Source organism: Pinus tabuliformis, chromosome 7 (genome assembly GCF_031772625.1).
Source record: "Pinus tabuliformis cultivar Carrire ecotype Pingquan chromosome 7, CPIR1, whole genome shotgun sequence".
Classification (NCBI taxonomy): Eukaryota; Viridiplantae; Streptophyta; class Pinopsida; order Pinales; family Pinaceae; genus Pinus; species Pinus tabuliformis.
This window is the reverse complement of record NC_142293.1, coordinates 1,210,140,082-1,210,159,747: the sequence shown is the minus strand read 5'-3', so window position 1 is coordinate 1,210,159,747 and position 19,666 is coordinate 1,210,140,082. Positions and strand designations below refer to the sequence as shown.

The window sequence follows — 19,666 nt, the reverse complement described above, 5'->3', positions numbered from 1 at the left end:
TCAGCCACAGGAAAATGATTATCTTTATAGGGAGGTGTGTATGCTAGAACTTATAGAACCAGCACCTGTCAGAGATCTGTAGTTCCTTCATGCAGATATTGAAATAGCAGTCCACTACTTCTATCTCTCTGGATTTCTTCTTTTTTCCCATCCAAGTAATCTGGTCTCCCTTGCTGTCATAACAAACTTCGGTGCCCTTCAACGATTTTATGATTTGGATCCATTCCTGTTCAAATTTCCCTGTGAGATTCAGTTGGTTGGGTTCCATCCAGATTAGAATGTTGCTAATCCGTTCTCGGAGAACCTGGTTACAAACAAAGATGCATTTTCTATTTAGGCAATTTATTAACTTTTTTGAACCAAGCGGATCCAAGTTGGTACCTAACATACGATCTTTGCCCAATATAATCCTGTTTCCTGTGCCAAACAACCATGAGATGTTCTGTAAAAAAATCCCTTTCACCTTGTTGAAACTGCACCAAATGTTTGATCCATTTTTTTTTCCAATTGATCCCTCTCTCATCCAGCAAGTGAAGTCCTTATTCTTAAGGTATTTGAAGTGAATCAACTTACCCGATATGCCTTTATTGACAATTCCCTTCCACAACGAACGATTTTAGCAACAACGCCCAACCAAAACGTCTGACATTTATAATACCCCATCCTCCAAGTTTTTTTGGTCTGGCGATCTTTTCCAGTTTGACCAGATGATATTTGAAGCTTTTCCTTGCCCCCAACCAAATGAATTGTGCCATTATATGGTTGAGAGAATTTAAAATAGCTGCAGAATTCGGAAAAGGTGAGCCCAATAGACCCCCAATTGCGTGAGCACTGATTGAGTGAGGGTGATACGGCCTCCCAGTGATAAGCATCGATGTTCCCAACCCTTTATTCTCATATGGAATCTATCCACAAGCCACATCCAATCTATATTTTTGTATTTCCCTGGCTTTAGGTGATATCCCAAATATTTCATTCCCATGTCCAAATGGTCCGCTTTCACCCTGAAATTCCTCTGAATATATATGATATCATCCAGGTTACAAGAACCATATAGAATGGTTGATTTGAGCTCATTCAAAATGAGGCCAGTGGCTCTTCCGAAATTCTTGAAAATTTGGGAAAGAGCGAGCCATTTGAATCTGTTGACCATTCCCATCAACAGAATATCATCTACAAAGAAGCTGTGTGAGATAGAAATTTGACAGCTAATTTTTAACGCTTCAAACTGACTTGTAGTCACTTCTTTTTTGATGTGTAAGCTTAGGCCATCCATGGCCAAAATGAACAAGAGGGGAGACAGAGAGCATCCTTGTCTAAGTCCCCTGCCAGCTCCAAAGAACCGAGATGGATACCCGTTAATTACCACAACATACCTGACTGTTGTGACGCATCCCATTATCCATTCAGCGACATTTGTTCTTATTCTGATTTTATGAAGAACCATTCTCAGATATCCCTAGTATAAGCAGTCGTATGTCTTTTTGAGGTCCACCTTCATAACTACTGCATTCATCTTTTTTGTCTTGATAGTGTGCATGCATTCTTGAGCAACTGCCACGACATCATGTATTTGTCTGTTGTTTAGAAAACCATATTGTTCTGGGGAAATGAATTTTGATAACGAAGCCTTAATCTTGGTGGCGATTATCTTGGATATAATCTTATAAATAAGATTGCAAAGAGAAATTGGATGATAACTATCAAAAGTCGCTGCCCTTGTCTTCTTCGGTATAAGTGTAATGTAGGTAGAATTTATATGATGATGTATAGCTCCCGTAATTCTAGATTCTTCTACCATTTTTAGAAGGTCCTCCTAAAAGATGTCAAGGAAGTGGACAAAGAATTCAACTGTCCAGCCGTCTGGGCCCGGGCTTTTGTCTCCCTTCATTGATTTTATGACCTAGGTCATTTCCTCCACCGTGACAGGTTTATACAGCTCCAGATTCTCCTCCTCATCAAACATTGATGGGTATTCACTTACCGCCCAGACCTGTGATTCCGCGCCCTCCAAATCCATTCCTCTGTAGGCTTGTTCAAAATGTGTGGTTGCAAGGCCATAGATTTTTGATTGCTTGCTGTAGCAGTTTCTAGCACCATCGGCTATCTCCCATATGGTGTTTAGTGGAAAAACTTTGTGTTTTTGTCCTCTTCCTGGATCCAAGTAGCTCTGCTCTTTAAATTCCATGTGATCTCCTTAACCTGAAGTATCTTCTTCTTTTTCATTTCGAGAGCATGGATTTGTTCCCTTACTTTTGCAGACGGGGAGTGTGTGGCCATAAGATTATGTAGTGGCTTAAGGGCCTTTTCTATTTCTGTCAGCTCTTGTTTCAGGCTCACCTTCTTCTTCCGCTCCCATCTTTTAACCACTGCTTTTAGGTTTTGAAGCCTGTATAGAATCCTTTCCATGGAGGAAAGGCCAATCATTTCATCCTTTTCTTCAGACCAGTGTACACGGACAAGGGAATCGAAACCTAGGTCTTCCAGCCAAACCCTATTAAAATTAAAAGGCAGACCAAGTCTTATATCAGCACTGCGCCAAAGGAGAGTGATTGGCCGATGGTCTGATATGTAGTTATTGATAATACAAGATCTCACATCTCCCATCTTTTCCAACATATGATCATGTATTAGAAATCGATCAAGTCTCTTCGCTATATAATTAATTCCACTTCTTCCATTGTCCCAGGTAGGTGCATTCTTGGTTGGGCAGATGTCTACTAGATTGTGTTCAAATATAATATCTCTGAGTTTTTGTGCCATCTTGTCCACCATTCTGGATTGACCCCACAACTCATCAATCCCAGTAGTACAGTTGAGATCTCCTGCCAAAATAAGAGAAGATGAATGCAAAATTCCAGATGCTTCCATGTTGTCCCAGAAACTCTCCCTATCCCTGTAGGGGGCATATACATTAAGGATGTGTGTCTTCCCCGGAATGCCTCTGATACTTCCAGCCAACGATATGCCCAAAGAGCAAGAAAAGGCCTTCATTTTTTCCCATCGGGGATCCCAAAGGGCTGCTAAACCCCCAGACCTTCCAGTAGCATCACTAGCCACAATATACCATGTCAGAAGCATCCTCCGAAAATACTCAATAGTCTGAGAAGCCGAGTGCATTGATTCTTGAATGAGAATAATATTAGAACAAGAAGAGAGAAAGAGCTCTTTGAGGGTGAGGAATTTTGGAAGGGCCCCCAAACCCCTAATATTCAAGGAAATGATAGAATTCATTTAGGTCTAGTAGAGGGCATGCATGCTCTAAGGGCCCAGGGAGAGATAGGAGATGAAATAGGAATATCAATGAGGGACGAAGAATTTGTCAGAGTTGTATTAGTTTGTCGAGGGCGTCCCCTAAAGTGCCTGCTACCTCTGTTTTGTGTTCTTCTTACAGTTATATTCCCAGCAGAGGATGGGCTAATGACTGGGGACATAGAACCATGCGGTTTATGAATAGTGAGTGAGTGCAGGTCGAGTGTCTTTCTTTGCAGTAAGAAATCCAGGTCACTGTCAACGGAGTTATTAGGAGAGGAAACCAGAGAAATCGGTGAGGTTGGCCTAGTTGGAGATGGAGTAGGTTGGGTAGTTCGTGAGGGAAGTTTACGTCCCTGTGTATACGTGGCATAAGAAGTGGAGAGAATGTCAACTGGAGGACCCTGAGACAGTACCGAAATCGGAGGCGGTGCAGGGGTGGTTAGAATTTGATATTGTTCCAGTCGGGGTGAGTTAGTAGAAATATGTGAGTTGGAGTGTTTCGACGTCGAGGGGGAGGTGTGAACATGAATAGGGAAAGATGCATTATTTGCAAAATGGGGTGACGGCTCAGAGTAAAACAGGTTCGAGTGAATAGAGTTACCTGGACATGTGGGTTGGCGACACGTAGTCGTAGCTTGTCCTTGACGAGAGAAGTAACAATCAAACCTGGTCTCCTTCTTGTACATGTGATTTGTCTCGTAACGTCCCTGTGAAGAACGCCACCCTGCATTTCCTTTTGGGCAATTTGCCATTAGATGGCCAGTTTGATGGAAAATGAGGCATCGAAAGGGTATACCCCAGAAATCTAGACGATGTCTGAGATTTATATCCTCCCATCTTAAATCAATATGGTCTCGGAACACCTCTTCGAAATCCTTCTCAATTAGGACCCATGCAACCCTTTTGTCCCTGGGCCCCAGACAGCGTGGGTCGACATATATGAATTTTCCTATGACGTTGTCGATATCTGTGAACACTTCCTTAGTCCAAAATTCTAAGGGAAGTCTTGGTAATTTAACCCATATGAGTTTTTTTTAAGCGTTTGCTTCAACGATTAAAGCCCACATACCAAGAGTACATAGCCAGGAAACCACGACCCTTAACCCATGGCAGCGCTAATATTTTCTGCAGATCCTCCTCGGTGAGGAATGGAAGTTGTACCAGCCTCCCATTAATCTTACCACCATAGATATGTATCCCAACAAGGATTTCCATTTAGACACAAGCCAATTCCGCATCTCTGCTTCCTCAATCTCAACAAAATACCGTTTGCCCACAAGTGCCCTCTTCTGAAGGCTAATTACTCTGCCTAGTAGAACGTCGTGGCCGAAGGATAGAATGGGCACTGGAGCAGTGATTTGGATGGCACGATGTTTTTTGCCACCCCGTCTTCCACCACCATTTTTACGAGCGTTGTGTATGACATGCACTTATGCCCACCATCTGCCCACATCTCTTCCATCACCTAGCGTCGACCGCCGAAGGGAGTGGGCCATGTTCCTTGTCATCTCCAAGATAGAGTGGTGCTGTGACTCTGCTTCCACTGTGGCTTGGATGAATGCCTCGTGCGCTGAGGTGTCAGATGCAAAGGGGTCCAACAACGATCTGATAAGTGCAAGGATCAATGCCAGGAAATTATGGCGTCCCGCCAAACAAGATAATACCCTCCATGAATTAAATGATAGTCCTCCTTCCAGCAGAGAGGGAAGTTCCCACGCCCCAACCGACCTCGATCTCGCAAACCAAGAAGAAGGAATGCCACCAAAACAAATGCCTGATATGGAAAGAATGTACTTCGGGTCCGAAGATGATTTAAACCCGAAAAAAGAGTGTTAGCACGTAAGAGGGGCAGGTGAAAACATCAGAGGGAGTGTGCTAAGTGTAATAATCAGGACACCCGTCAATTCAGAAAAGGAAAACCAACCTATCGCCCACCAGACTTCTAAAATTTAAAAAAATCCCGGAAAGTTGAGGTTCTGGATTCGCGTGTTTTCCCCTCCCCCGAAAAACCAACGCATACTAGAACCAACCCCAGACCAGGATTCAAGATTCTAAACCATCACAGCAGCAGTTGCAGACACAGCCCCAGCATGACCACCATCGATAACACATTCTAACGACGAAACTCTTACAAGGCTGAGAAACAATGAACGAGCTTGTCCATTTATACCAAATTGTATATAGATCTTGTGTCTGTAAACCATAGCTACCAAATTCGGCCGTACTGGCCAGAAAAATTCGGAAATACGGCAGTACGATCCGATTCGGTGGTAAATTCGGAAATTCGAATTCGGTACGGTTTTGTTTTGTTTTTTTTTTTGTTTTTTAAATAAATTTTTTTATATTAATTTTTTTTTATAATAAACGTTAATGTTTGGTTAAACTTATTACGATGATGATGGATGAAATTTGGTAAATAAAAAATTTTGTATTAAAAAAATTATAATAAACGGTAAATAGTATGTTAGGAATATTACAGTTATAATGGAATTTAGTAAAATGGTATGTAAAGAATATTACAATTATGATAAATGGTAAATGATATATTAAAAATATTATAATCATAATGGAAATTAAGTAAAATAGTATGTTACTAATATTACAATTATGATGGAATTTAATAAAAAAATTATTAGTATAAAATTTAATATTTAAAAATAGAAATTTCTATATTATTTAATTAGATAAAAAATTGTCAATAAAAAATTTAATGTTTAAAAATAGAAATTTCTATTTTATTTAAAACATAAATTTTTATATTAAAAAAAATTACATTTACTATTTAATTTGGTAAAGATTTTTTCTAATAATATATCTATCTCTATATATATATAATAGAAATTTCTATATTAAAAAGTATAGTAAATAGTAAATTGCATATTAAAAAAGTTACAGTTGTAAAGAACAATAAATTATATATTAAAATATAGTAAAGATAGTAAGTTTATATGTGTTAAAAATAATAAATTCAAATAAAAAAGAAAAATAAATTCTTATTTATAAATATTTATAAAATATATAGTCTCCAAATTTTTCTATTTGAATTTTATACTTCTCTTATTCCCCACTAGTAACAAAATCGGAACGATGAATTAAAGTTGGGGTGTGTTTCTCCCTTCTTGTCTGTTGAGGTATGTTTCTCTCTTCCTGTCTGTTTTGAATTGAGTAGAATGCATATCTGAACTAACAAAATCTGCACTATAAACAACTCTTTGAAAGTGTGTTTTATTGGAAACTCTAAATCTACAAGGAGGGAATTATGTTGTTTTAGTTATTAATTAATAATGTTGTTATTTTTTTTTGAAATAGTCTTTAACGCGACTTTTTGAAAGTTTTTCCGGCGGGTTTTTCCGATCGAAATCCGGCAGGAATTTATTGGAATCGCAAGTTTGATAGCTAGTTTCTGCACAATGAAAGCGTCCCAAGGGTTTTCGAGAGTGCTGAATCCAAATATGCAGTTAAAAAACCATTTTAACTGCAACAAATCAAGATTTAACCTCAATTTCTTCCGCCGGATTCCGTCACCGGAATCTCCAAAAAGTCGCATTATAGACAACTCCTTTTTTTTTTTTTTTTCTAAAGGTTATATTAAAATTTAGGATTCGAGAATATGTTCTTTTTGAAATATATATTAAAATATATATATATATATATATTTTTAATTTAGAAATAATTTAATCTTGAAAGATCTTTACTTCTGAATTTTTTCAGTATTGTATTTTAGGTAATCGAATTTTTTCCGTATCGAATCGAATTCGAATTCGTATTCGAATTCGAATTTGTTAACTATGCTGTAAACATGATCCTTCTATTGGAACGGCAAGTAATAGTTGGGAAGTTAGTCCCGAGTGGCATCTGATCCGCGGGAAGAGTGGACAGAGTGTGTCTTAAAGATGCAAATCAGGATGTATACCGCAGAGAGAAGCAGGATTATATGGAATAATTCCGAAAAGAGAAGAGGTGAGAGAAGTTCAAATAAAATAACCGGCATTGCAATAACAGCGTGGAGAGTGACAAACCTTCGAATGGAATCAGTCCCCAAACTTTGCCTAACATTTATACAACATTATAACATGATATCCACCTGCCTGCTTATTGTATTTGTGGGCCACTATCTTTCCCACTCTCATAAACTATACTATTTGTAGTTAAATATGAGTGCAAACTTGGTATAATATATATATAGAAAGAGATTGATTTTGAATTTTGGTTTGTATGGCTTTTTACATGTTTGAATTTTTTAAAATTTAAAAAATATAAAAACCAATAAAATATATATTTAATTAATATATAAAACAATAATAATAATACTGTTTTTTAGTCATAAACCATGTTTCATATAGAATGTGACTTTTTATATTTACAAAATTAATTTGCTAAACGTAACTTTTCATCTTTACAAAATTGATTTGCTATTTTTGATATTTATAAATAAATAATTAAATTTTCGTATTTATGGTTTAAGTTTACCTTATTAACAATATGTAAGAGAGATTTATGTAGAAAATATTCATGTAAGGTTCTTAAAAAAAAGTTATATCTATATCTATATATATATAATAATTAATTATTTTAAAAATATTTAAATTAAAATTTAAAAAAAACTAATTTTATATAATCACATTGGTAATTTAGAAATAAATAAATGTATATAATAGTATTGGTAATTAAATGATGAGATATAAATAGTTTTTGGGTTAACAAAAAATTTAATAAATGTGTTTTTATTAAAATAAATATAATGTTGTTGCTGCTGTTGTTTTTTTTTTTTAATTTCGTTTTTATTTATTATATATTTTTCTAATTGTAATTTAGAATGAAAGATGTTTTGAGACTTTATATGGATGTGAGGTTTGCGGTTATAGTATATTTGAGAGTAGTTGAGGAAGAATGAACAAATCTAAAATTAATCTACAACTCAAAAATAAAGGAAAAATTGCCTACACTATCTTAGTGATTCAGTGACTATAACTAAGTATCTTGCATATAAGAAGAATTTATACAACATGGGCACCAAAATATTTCCTAAAATCGTTTATAAGTCTAATAAAAAAACCCCACCTTCGACTAAGTGAGAGTAGCATAAGGATGCATAGTTTTGTAGCATAAGGATGCCTAGCCTTGGCTAGACTATTAAGGAATAAAGGAGGAGATCATCTTGCAAAATATACATATATTAAACATATTATTACTTCCAAATTTAAGGCTAAATTGTGGGGAAATAAAGAGCTAGAGGGAAAAAGGAGACTAAGATATCATGAGGTGATCAATCCCACTCACAAAAAACAAAATTATCTTTAGCGTTAAGAAGAAAATGAACATTTTCAAGATAAAAACTAATTCTCATGAGCTTCATAGTGAAATTGGGCATTGGTCAATTCCCAAAACACCATGGCATGAAAGAGTTTGTCACTTGTGTGATCATAAGAGGATTGACGATGAAAAGGATTTTCCATCTTATACTTACATTCGGTCTAATTCAAGGAACATTTTAAGAACCCCCCTTAAATTTATATGTATAATAAATGGGCGAATCTACATGGTATATAGGAAAAATGGAAGGAGATCTTATAATATAATATGTATATATAATTTTTTGGCAAATCTCTCACCAGGCATGGCAAATATTTTACTCAATTATAAAATCTTGTAAGAACTTGGTGAGTCTTTCAATAAATAATAAAACTTTGTAAGGTCCTAGTGAATCTTAGCATTGTGAACTCTTAGAGAATTTTTTGAAAAAGTATAAAACCATATATGACAAGAGCCACATTGTGGCAATATCACTGTTTTTTTCACATTTCCACGAAATGGAACTTGTTTATAAAATTATAAAAAATCCAATCAAGTCCCTTATAATATGCAGGTAAGCTTATAATAGAGTCTGATACATCTACTATGCTTGTCTTCATTCAAGTGTCATAGCTGCTACACTTAACACTGTGAATCAAAACTCTCTCGGAACTCAACTCTATAGTGTAATTAAAACCTTTGGAAATTGAATCTGACAACTCTATAAAAAGGATTAGTGAAATAGAAGCTTTTGTGAATGAGCCCACTAATTATCACTGCTAAACAATCAATCCAGACTATGAAATCTTCCATATTGATCACAATCGTGCTCACGATCAAGGGAGTGCGACCACCTAGCCTGACATAATGGCCATCATAGCTTCCAATAATCAACAACCACCTTGCAAGGACATCCTAGCTCATGTCTCATGAATTTTATTCATCAATCTTAACTAATATAAATCTTATAAAGATAATATTAGAATCCTCTCCGGATTCACTATTAATACAAGGGTAAAGGAAATTTTCTAGCTCAAGGCACTAGCCAATACCAACTTTTGTATTTGTGACCCCTTTGTGGGGATGCACCTACCCTGCCCTGTTGGGTTTCTGCCTTGTAACATAGTTCAAGGATCATAAGACTTTCCAATCTTCCTACTCCATTAGACACACTTTATATGCTATACATAGTGAATGAAAAAGAAGCATTATAGAACACACAATTTCACAGAAGGAAGAAAAATCTTAGCCAGTTCAATATCAAAATCTTAACCACTAATTAATAAAGAATAAAAAGTAGTGTAATGAATTGTTCCGAGTTATTTATTTAAGCTGTAAAGAATGTAGTGGAATGGAAAATATTACTTAGGCAACCCTTCAATATTTTCTACTAATATGTCTGTGCATGTACATATGAAATTAAGAGCATTGTTGAATACAAAGTTTCCTTTTCTCTTGCCTCCATTTTGACAAATCAGTGTGAAATCAATGTCACTTTGAATATCCTTTCCTGTGTGGATGTTTTGACAAATCAATGTGAAATCAAAGTCACTTTGAATTTCCTTTCCTACAAGGGATCACATCCACAGTTGATTAGTAAAACATAATCTACTATATATTATGTTCAAGAAACTGACTGAAATCTACAGTGGAAACGAGACCTAAATTCTTATTCTGAATTTGAATATCTCAGGACAACATAAGAGATAAAAATGCATATGGCCTTAGTAGCTAGACAACAATCACTCCATCATTACAATACCACCTAGATTTCGACGCTTAATCTAAATAATGGCACTAGTTGTAGTGATTATTTGCATTAACACCATGGAAAAGAAACAACAATGTTTCAAAGTACACTTACTAGAAAAGTTGTAACGTTTTGAGAATATTTAATGATAGCATCTAAACCTCATAGCTATGGTGGGGAAACTAGGGAACCCAAATATTGGAAGATATCTCATACCAAATCTGAGAAAAAAATAAAAAAGGGAAAAAATCAAAATCTATAAATCAAGCAATGAATTGTTTACAAATCAAATACAATTCCTTTAACTAACAGTTAAATTGTGGTGATATATTTAAATATTTAGTAAGAGGGTAACTTCAAACCATGGAATATTACCTTTGTCATTACTATCATCCCTCAGCGACTGAGATTACAAATCAATACTTATGGAAAGATTGTAAGAAATTCTGTGAAATAGTAAAGCGTAACCTCTATTTTCAAGCAACAAAATCAAGACATTGTTACATCAAGAGCCATAATTGATACATAATCAAAGAATCAAGTCCTTGTATGGCACAAGCTTGTTTCACAACCTCTATTTTCTCAATAACAAAATCAAGACATTGTATGTGGTTATTGCCAAAAGGAAACTGCGTTCTAATTTGGAAGATAATCTTATCAAAAGACATGGATTTATTCAAAGCTACAAAGCCTAATGGGTTACTGAAAAATAAGTTGGAATATGGGATCATGATACTTAAATTGTAAAAATATGCTTTCCTTTTAGAAACATTACAGTTATACAATGTTTTTTGAAAGCATTAGAATTTGAAATTGGGCCTTTCTATCAAGACAAATTTTCATTAACATAATGTACTTTCCTACCTGAAACGTTGTAGATATCCAAGAAAAACTTGAAAAGCATAAGAGAACTTAGCATAATGTACTTTCTTTCCTTCCTTAACATTCTTAAAGGGCTGAGGTTCCCCAAGTCATCAGGTAACTTTCAAAGGAAATGACAGTTAGTAATAATCCAATTCACAACTGAAGATGTGTCACAAATACGAGGGGGCATCTCCTCCAAATCACAAAAATGCTCCAGGTTCAAATCTAGCATTATTGGAAGCTTAATGCTCGACTGGTTGTTATTGAACCCAAACATTTTTCCATTCTTCACTAAAAGCTTAAAGATAGCTTCTCTAAGTTCTACATGACTTTACTATGCCCTTGAAGTGGGGGCACATGCAGGCTCTCCAAGTGAATAGTCTTAAACTAAGTGAAGATAAGGCCGATAGATCATTCAGTGTGGATCTCTTTAACCCATAATTGAATACTGTCTCTCTTGAACCCATAATTGAATACTATTAGGACTTTCAAATTTTTCATGGAACTCAAAAATGTTGGAAGAAAGTATTTGCTTCCAAAAAGAGTAAAACTAAAGCCTCTGCTTGAGGACAATTGATGTCACACCACTAACACTTCTTCATGGAATCTATATAGGTAAACCACAAATGCAGAATTCCATTAGAATATTGTGTTTATTGAATACACAAATGAAATCATTGCATTTCTTTAAAATATCTTTTGAAATAAAAATTATTGAAATTACATATTCATAACCTAGTGGGTGAAGGATAAAATTCACCCGTGTCATTCACAGAAAACATGAGAAAAAACCTAATACTATATATAAAACCAAGAAAAATTTAATTTCATCACTTCTAGGGACCTCGTAACCACCCTGCCAATACACAAGTATGTTCCTGTTTGCAGTTAGAAAAATTACCCAAATTACAATCTGCTTACTCCATCATATGTTGGAAAGTTATAGAAGGATGACTAGTGCAATCAATCCATTCCTTTTAGCCCTAGATTTGTTTCAGTTTAAAACAGAAGTATACAAATATACTTGTCCAATGTCTATGCTTTAACCATTCACCTTAAGATGTTTTTACAATATAATTTTCTAAGTTTATTTAATATCTTCATTATCATAAAAACCAACCTATATCCATCTTAACTCCACATCTACCACTCTTAGGGGATGAAATCTATTTATCCCTCTGAGCACTTGGTAGACCCAGAATTAAGATGGATATAAGATGATAGAATTTCCCCTTTAAATAGTCTATGCTCACATGAATACCATGGTATTACCATGGGTCAATACCATGGGTTATCATAAACCTGGAGCTTAAAAATTACTATCAGTAATTTATAAAAATTAATAAAATTAATAGTTGAATTTTATTTTATTTTTTATTTTAACCAAACTAAAATGTTTAACATACATTAAATTACAACATCCACTTTTACTCTTGATCCACCAAGCCCTGAGAGGGATCAAATATTTTTTCACTCTATGCTAGTTTGCATATCACGATATTTGATACCTCTTGGGGGTTAGTAGATCTAGAGTAAATATGGATCTATGCTGGTTTAATTCCCCCATTTAAATAGGCTACATTCCAGGTGAATACCATGGGTCAATACCATGTGCCATTTTTATTTTTATTAATACTAATATTAGGGTTAATAATGTTTTTTTGCATGGTATTAATAACAATCTAGTCCATGGTATTTGTCCCATAGTATTTTGCCCATAGGTTTCACCTAAATATAAGGTGACTTATGGAGTAAATATAAAAAAATGTTTTATTTGTTTACCATACCTCTTGTTTATTTATATTTTTATTAATTTAGAACGAGGGTTATGGACTAAATATAAAAGGAGGTTTTATTTATTTACCATACGTCTAGTTTATTTATATTTTTATTTATTTACCATACTTTTTGAGTAAGTATAAAAAGACGTTTTATTTATTTACCATATCTCCACTTTACTTATATTTTTATTTGTTTACACCCTTGCATGTATATAAGGTGACTTATGGAGTAAATATAAAAAATGTTTTATTTATTTACCATACCTCTCATTTATTTATATTTTTATTAATTTACCATACCTCTTTTATAAATATGGTATTTGGCCCATAGGATTCACTTAAATAAAACCTATTCTTGAAAATGGGCGAATGGAAGGTTGTAACTCCTAGTTTCAAGGGCTAAATTTACCTTTTTTACCCTCTCCCTTAAAATAAGGTGGGCTATCTGAGGTGATTTGTAAAAATGTGCTATGATACACAATATTCGCCCACTAAAAATTTAAAACCCCTTAATTTCGCCAAAGGGTGAACATTCGCCCCTAAAATTTTCTATGGTCTAATTTTCAAAACATTTGTCACATTAACAACCTTATTTGTCACATAACAACCTTCTTGACCTTTTAAATCAACAAAACTATGGGGATCTAGGAACACTTCTCTTACTTCTTTTTAGAATAGAAATACATTGTTAAAGAATTATGATTCATCTCTTACCTTCTTAAGTTTCGGTAGGTCATATCAGTCTTAACTGACATTAATCATCATCATCATCATGTATAATATTTTTGTCTATAATTAATATTTTTATTTTCAATTTCTTGTGTGTGTGTGTGTGTTCCAAGGAAGGAAATCAACCTCTCTCTTAGCCCAATGGCTTGAGAGAGGTAGTTGGTACTAGGCTAGTCCACAGATATACTCAATTAAGATTTCACAAGGATCAAAGCCAACACAACAATATTCATGAGCACGGATCCATTACAACAATATTTATCAAGGGATTATCACTCATCATGTCACTAGCAGCGATTTGAACCTAGGTGTGGTAAGTAATAGTCATTTTGTCCAACCACTCAAGATAACACTAATTGACTAAAATTTTGGGCATTGGGGACTACATGGGGAAATAAATTGACCTCCCTTTCAACCCAAAGATAAGAGAGAAGTTGTTGGTACTTGATCAACCTATAGACTCACTTAAAGCATGACATAATTACTCTATTCTAGAATTACAACATGCCAAACTATGAGACTTGAACTGGGGTGGAGATGATCAAAAGGTTTTTGTCCAACCACCCAAGGTAAACTCAATTGACATATATGTATGTGTGTGTACTAATTTGAACTTTAAAAATAATAAATATTATATTTTAATTGTAAAATAATATTTAAATTTTAGATCAAATACAAATTTTAAATTATGTTATATAAACATACATATATATATCTTTTTTTTTTTTTTACCTTTACAAAATTTGTATTAATTAAAATTGTAAATGCAAACTTAATGTTTATTATCATTATTGCTTATTATTACTTAGAGATATTGCATGTTTATAGTTGTTGTGCAACATATGTGTAGATGAGACAATTTGTGTTTGATTCGATAATGTTTTTCCTTGTGAAGGCTGATGTAATGTGTTACTGTTGGATATAATAACACTAATGGGCCAGATTCAAGTGATTGTGTAATTTAGCACGCTGCACATGTTTCACCATTTTGAAATAATGAAAGATCAATGGATTGATCCCATTTATATTTCTGTATGAATGCGTTATTACTATTGCCTTGTTACTGGTTGTATAACTTTATAATATGGATTCAATACTCATTAGTGTCCTATATAATAGTAGGAGTTGATAATGTTGTTATATTTTTGTCATGTTAATCTTGTGCATGTTGGATGGTGAACTACTTAGCTACAACTAAGGATGATGTTATGAATGAAACACTTATACCATAATGGAATTGTAGGTAGTAAATAATGAGTCAAATAGTTAGTTTAATAACCTATGACGTCCCCTGTGGCATATAAATTCAGAATGACTATCATGTGTTTGTCCGTTAGGTGTCTGGACCTCTGGGCAACAATTGAGATGAAGTGTCATAGAAATGCAACAATCCCATCTAATTATGGAAACATAGTTCCCATAGTCCCCGATTACACATTGGGCAAGATTTCATCCACTTTGTGGGTGACGCCAAAAGGGCCAATGCTGAGAGTGTTTGTTGGCCAAACTATGCACCAAACTTGGGTCTGTCATAACCGCACACCAACATACCTATCACCCCTTCCTCTAGCCGTCTTGAGATCTTGACACCCTATCTAGTCATTTCTTGTTATGTTTCACATAAAATATTTGGAGTCACTTCGTTTAGTGGTCTAAACCACCAATGGAGAAACTTATTGGTATCCCATAAAGCATCCCTTAGACCTAAACTAGGGTTGGATTAAATCTCTTAACCCTCCAAAGAATCATTAGAAATTCCATAATTTCCACCTCATATGGCATATTGCCTTCCACATAGCCTTTTCCAATCATTTATAAAGAAACATCCTTCTTGGCTACTCCGGTGAACCCTTTCTATAATGGAATCTTCACCATCTAAAATATAGATATGTGTTCCTATCCTTTGAGACCTCTTCACAAGTATTAGAGCATGAAAAACCTATGTTTCTATCTAATGCAAATATGAATGACATAAAAATAACTGAAACTAATCCAAACCGAGGGAGAAAATTCTCAAAACAAGGTTTCAAATTTTAGAGGTTTGTCCAATAATAATCCAAATTCCAGAAAGAAAAAATAAAATATGTATTTGTCTGAAGAATGTCCAATTCGACATAGAGGCTAGCCAAAAACACTCTATAGGCAACAAAAAAAAGTGTAGAACATGAAGTGACAAAATGGGGCCTAAACTTCTCTACATCAAAGTGCAAAAATGATCATTATCCGATTTTGAAACATCTCATAAAATCAATTTTTTTTAGAATAAAATATAAATTACTTTTTAGAAAAAAATTGAAGAAAAAATTATTTTACATAGAGTGTAAATGCAAACTTAAAATTTATTATATTACTTAATAAAATAAAAAGTAGACAACCTATATTAATAACCCGTATGGGTTTATCTTTTAAAACCGATATATATCTTTTGGTTAAATTTAATTTAACATAATGATTATGAAATTTGGTTAAATTTGATTTAATATACTAATTTATTTAATCTAAAATAGAATTTAGATAATAAGTGTTTGAATTCAAACTAATATCATTGTTTAATCAAATTTTAATAAAATATAATAATTTATGGTATAATTATGGAAAATGTAGTTTGGTTTTTGTATTTTTATTTAAAATCTAAAGAAATAAAATTTGAATGAATTATAAATTTTAATTATTTGAAAGAAAAATACGTTTTTAAATATATAAATGGATTCAAGGTTAAAAAAACATTCCAAAAACATTCAATTTTTATAAGATCACACAATTACATATAAAATTAAAAAAAAATATACAATTACAATTTAAGATTTCAAAAATATAAATAATATTTTTAATAAAATTGACTTAAAAAATAAATTAAAAAAAAATCAAAATCATACTTATAACGATTAAACTCACACTTATAAAATGAAAGACAACAACACTTAATTTTCGAACTAATTTACCTCGCAATCATTGCATTTTCTCCTAGGGACAAATAAAATATGATATCAAATTGCATTTTTTCCAAGGGGACAAATGAAATAATGGAAAAGAAAAGTATAAATGTGACATCCCGACCATTGCATTTTTTCCAAGGGGATAAATGAAATAATTGAAAAGAAAGAATAAAGGTGACAAAAGTCATGCCCATGCATTATTATGGTGGAATAACTTTTTTGTTTTAATGTTGGAAAAGTTTCATTTTTTTTTGTAAGTTGAAATTTTATTTATCTAGCAAAAGAGATAAACATTCGAAGGAACGAAAAACAGGTGGTCTCACCTCGACCAAGTTTGTTAACCATTGTTTGCAGCATGTGAAAAAAATACAAAAAAGAGACTAAAGACATCGTCCATAAAAGGGAAGGCCATAGACACCAAAAGACAAACAACACATAGAAAACACCTGAGGTCATGCTAGTCCTCCGACGTGATGGATGCTGGGTTATCAGGGGTTGATCCTGGAGGAGGCGGAGGGCGGAAGTTGCATTGGACATGCCCTTCAAAGTGTGCCATCCATGTCTCCAGCTTTTCCACTTTTCGCTGAAATATGGTTTTGACCACGCCGAACCACCACCACATGCTCTCTAACCTGGGACTGAAAGTAGTGCATCCTATCCAGGGTGGCCACCAGCTCAACATGCTCCTCCCTTCGGACCCTTTCAGCTGACTCCAACCGATTGAACAAAGTTTGAATTAGCTCGCGACAATTCTCCAAACAACAGTGTTGAATTACTTATGGGCTAGGAGCTAAACGTTTTCCAACCCTCGACTCACCTTACCACCATGCCACACACCACTACGTCGTTGAGGTTGTTGAGACCGCCCTCCATGACGAGTCGCCTGCTCGCTACTATCACGGCCATCACGTGCTCCAACACCCATCTTCCGAGAGTGATCGATAGTCTTGCCACCCCAGCATGTCCCAACTCCACATATTGAATTGTCCTGTCCTAGTCCTCGTTCCCCACTGATCCTAGCTTGGCAGGGAGGGAGGAACACCCACGCCGAGGGTAAGGTTGCATGTTGAACAAACCAGTAACACCACTACCTGTACCTGACTCAAGAGTGTCGGAGCCACCGACAATCTTTAGGGCCTAACCCACTGTAAATCGCTAAGACCACCTCACCTAGAGCCTAGACCTACCGTCACCCGAAATACTCCACAAACAACCACATGCAACAACTCGACTACTACCACTCCACCAATTGTGCACTCTAAGTTTCCAGCCCTTCAGAACGCTGAGAGCTTGAGCAAATAGAGATAGAATGGACGGGTTAATCTCACCCCTGGCCGAAGCTCCTTAAAGGGCCTCTCGCAAACCACACCATCATACCTCCATAGTAACCTTCAGGGAGGCAATTCCGCTATCCCCACAACACACAAGAAAATACCCACTAAGACACACAAGGCATGCCAATTCTCAGTCCAAAGGCTTGAGACAGAGTGTCCCATGCACAACCACCACCACCCCCAACAACACCATTAACCATACCATCTCCAACAGCATCCAACGGACCAACAACTCGCACCTTCTAAATTCCAATATACCCAGAAATACCAACTCACCTGAACCACCTTAGGTCGCACTGTGCATGCACAGAAAAGCATAGGGTGTTGTGTTGGGAAAAGAACAATGATAAATTTACACTCCCAAGCTCGACAGTCGCCACCCTACTCTGAAAATCCATGGTCGTTGCTTCTGTTTGCTTGCAAAATACCAACTGGGAGCACAACACTGAACTGAAATGCCAACACAAAAGCCATAACAATGAGCCATCCCGCTCCTTAGATCTTTGCCGTCCACACTCGCTGAGACATTAAGATGTTTCACACGAGCACCTTTACACCCCTAGTATGCTGGTTCAGACGAGAGGACAAGGAATCCGGTTCTCCACCTGCATGGCAGTTGTTTGTAGTCACGAGACTCAATTTACCACATGCTTCGCGATTCTCACCCCATTGAGGAGAAAAGTTTCAATTTTTAATTTAAATTTGAATTTTAAATTTAAATAGTAATTTAATATATGAAAATCACTAATTTATCTCTAATTATTTTATTAGTGTAAATTGTCATTCATTGTTAAGTTAAAAAGCTATTGTTATAATTATGTAAACCTTATTAGTTTGTGCAAAGCAATAATATAGTAATGAATTTGTTAGTAGTTAATTTTTTATTTATTTAAATCTAGATACATAAATAATAATAATAAATCAATTACAATGCACTTTATGTTTCAATTACAATCTTTTGTTTTGAAGGTTTGGATGCCGCCATACATAAAATTTAGCTATTGCCGACGCTCTTGTGGGCCACAATCTTTACCACTCTCGTAAACTGGGCTTTGAATACTATTTGTAGTTGAATGAGTGTGTGTATATGTTTGCTTTTGAATTTGCTGGAGGTTTGAACTATATTTGTGCTTTTCACCTGTTGAATCAACTATATTGGTGGCTTTTCACATGTTGAATTTTTATAAATTTCAAGTTTATCAAGATCAACTATGCTAACGTATATGTTAATATATTAATAAATTATATTTTATTAATATTTTTTTCATCAGAAGAAATTATATTTTGTAATGACCCCAGAGGATGTAAATGTGGAATTTTACTGTGGTAAAAGATAGTATGGTAGTTGTTGTTTTATTTAAAAAAAAAAAAAAAAAACAAAACTCTGATAAACTACTTTATTGAGAAATTTAAATATTTTTTTAAATGCTGGCAGCCTCTAAAAGGAGGATTTAAAAGAAAGTAGTCAGTTGTAATAACTGATTGAAACTACCCTCCCAAACAGGAAAAGTCCTGGTAATGGAGAGGAAGCTCTGTGCTGTTGGGACAGACAGAGGGATCTTTTCCAAGAAAAAAAGAAAGAAAGGAAAGACAAGAGAAAACAGGTTAAGTCTGGTGAGGACCAGATAACCAGGCACAAGGTGCACATATCTTGTTGAGGGCTGAAGGCCTGCAAGATGGCTCGGGGGGAGAATCCAGTCTTATAGATGGATCTCATGGTCGGGT

General features: G+C 34.8%; 1 protein-coding gene across 1 annotated transcript; it reads right to left on the bottom strand.

The window, feature by feature from the left end:
• Positions 1-2,121: 2,121 nt before the first annotated feature.
• Positions 2,122-3,120, bottom strand: LOC149251759 (uncharacterized). The gene has a single exon (XM_089453980.1). The coding sequence runs from the start codon at positions 3,118-3,120 to the stop codon at positions 2,122-2,124; it is 999 nt and encodes a 332-aa protein (XP_089310106.1).
• Between the last annotated feature and the right edge of the window lie 16,546 nt (positions 3,121-19,666).

Coding starts and splice junctions, on each gene's coding strand:
- LOC149251759 (XM_089453980.1), bottom strand. CDS start 3,120: ATGCACTCGGCTTCTCAGACTATTGAGTATTTTCGGAGGATGCTTCTG.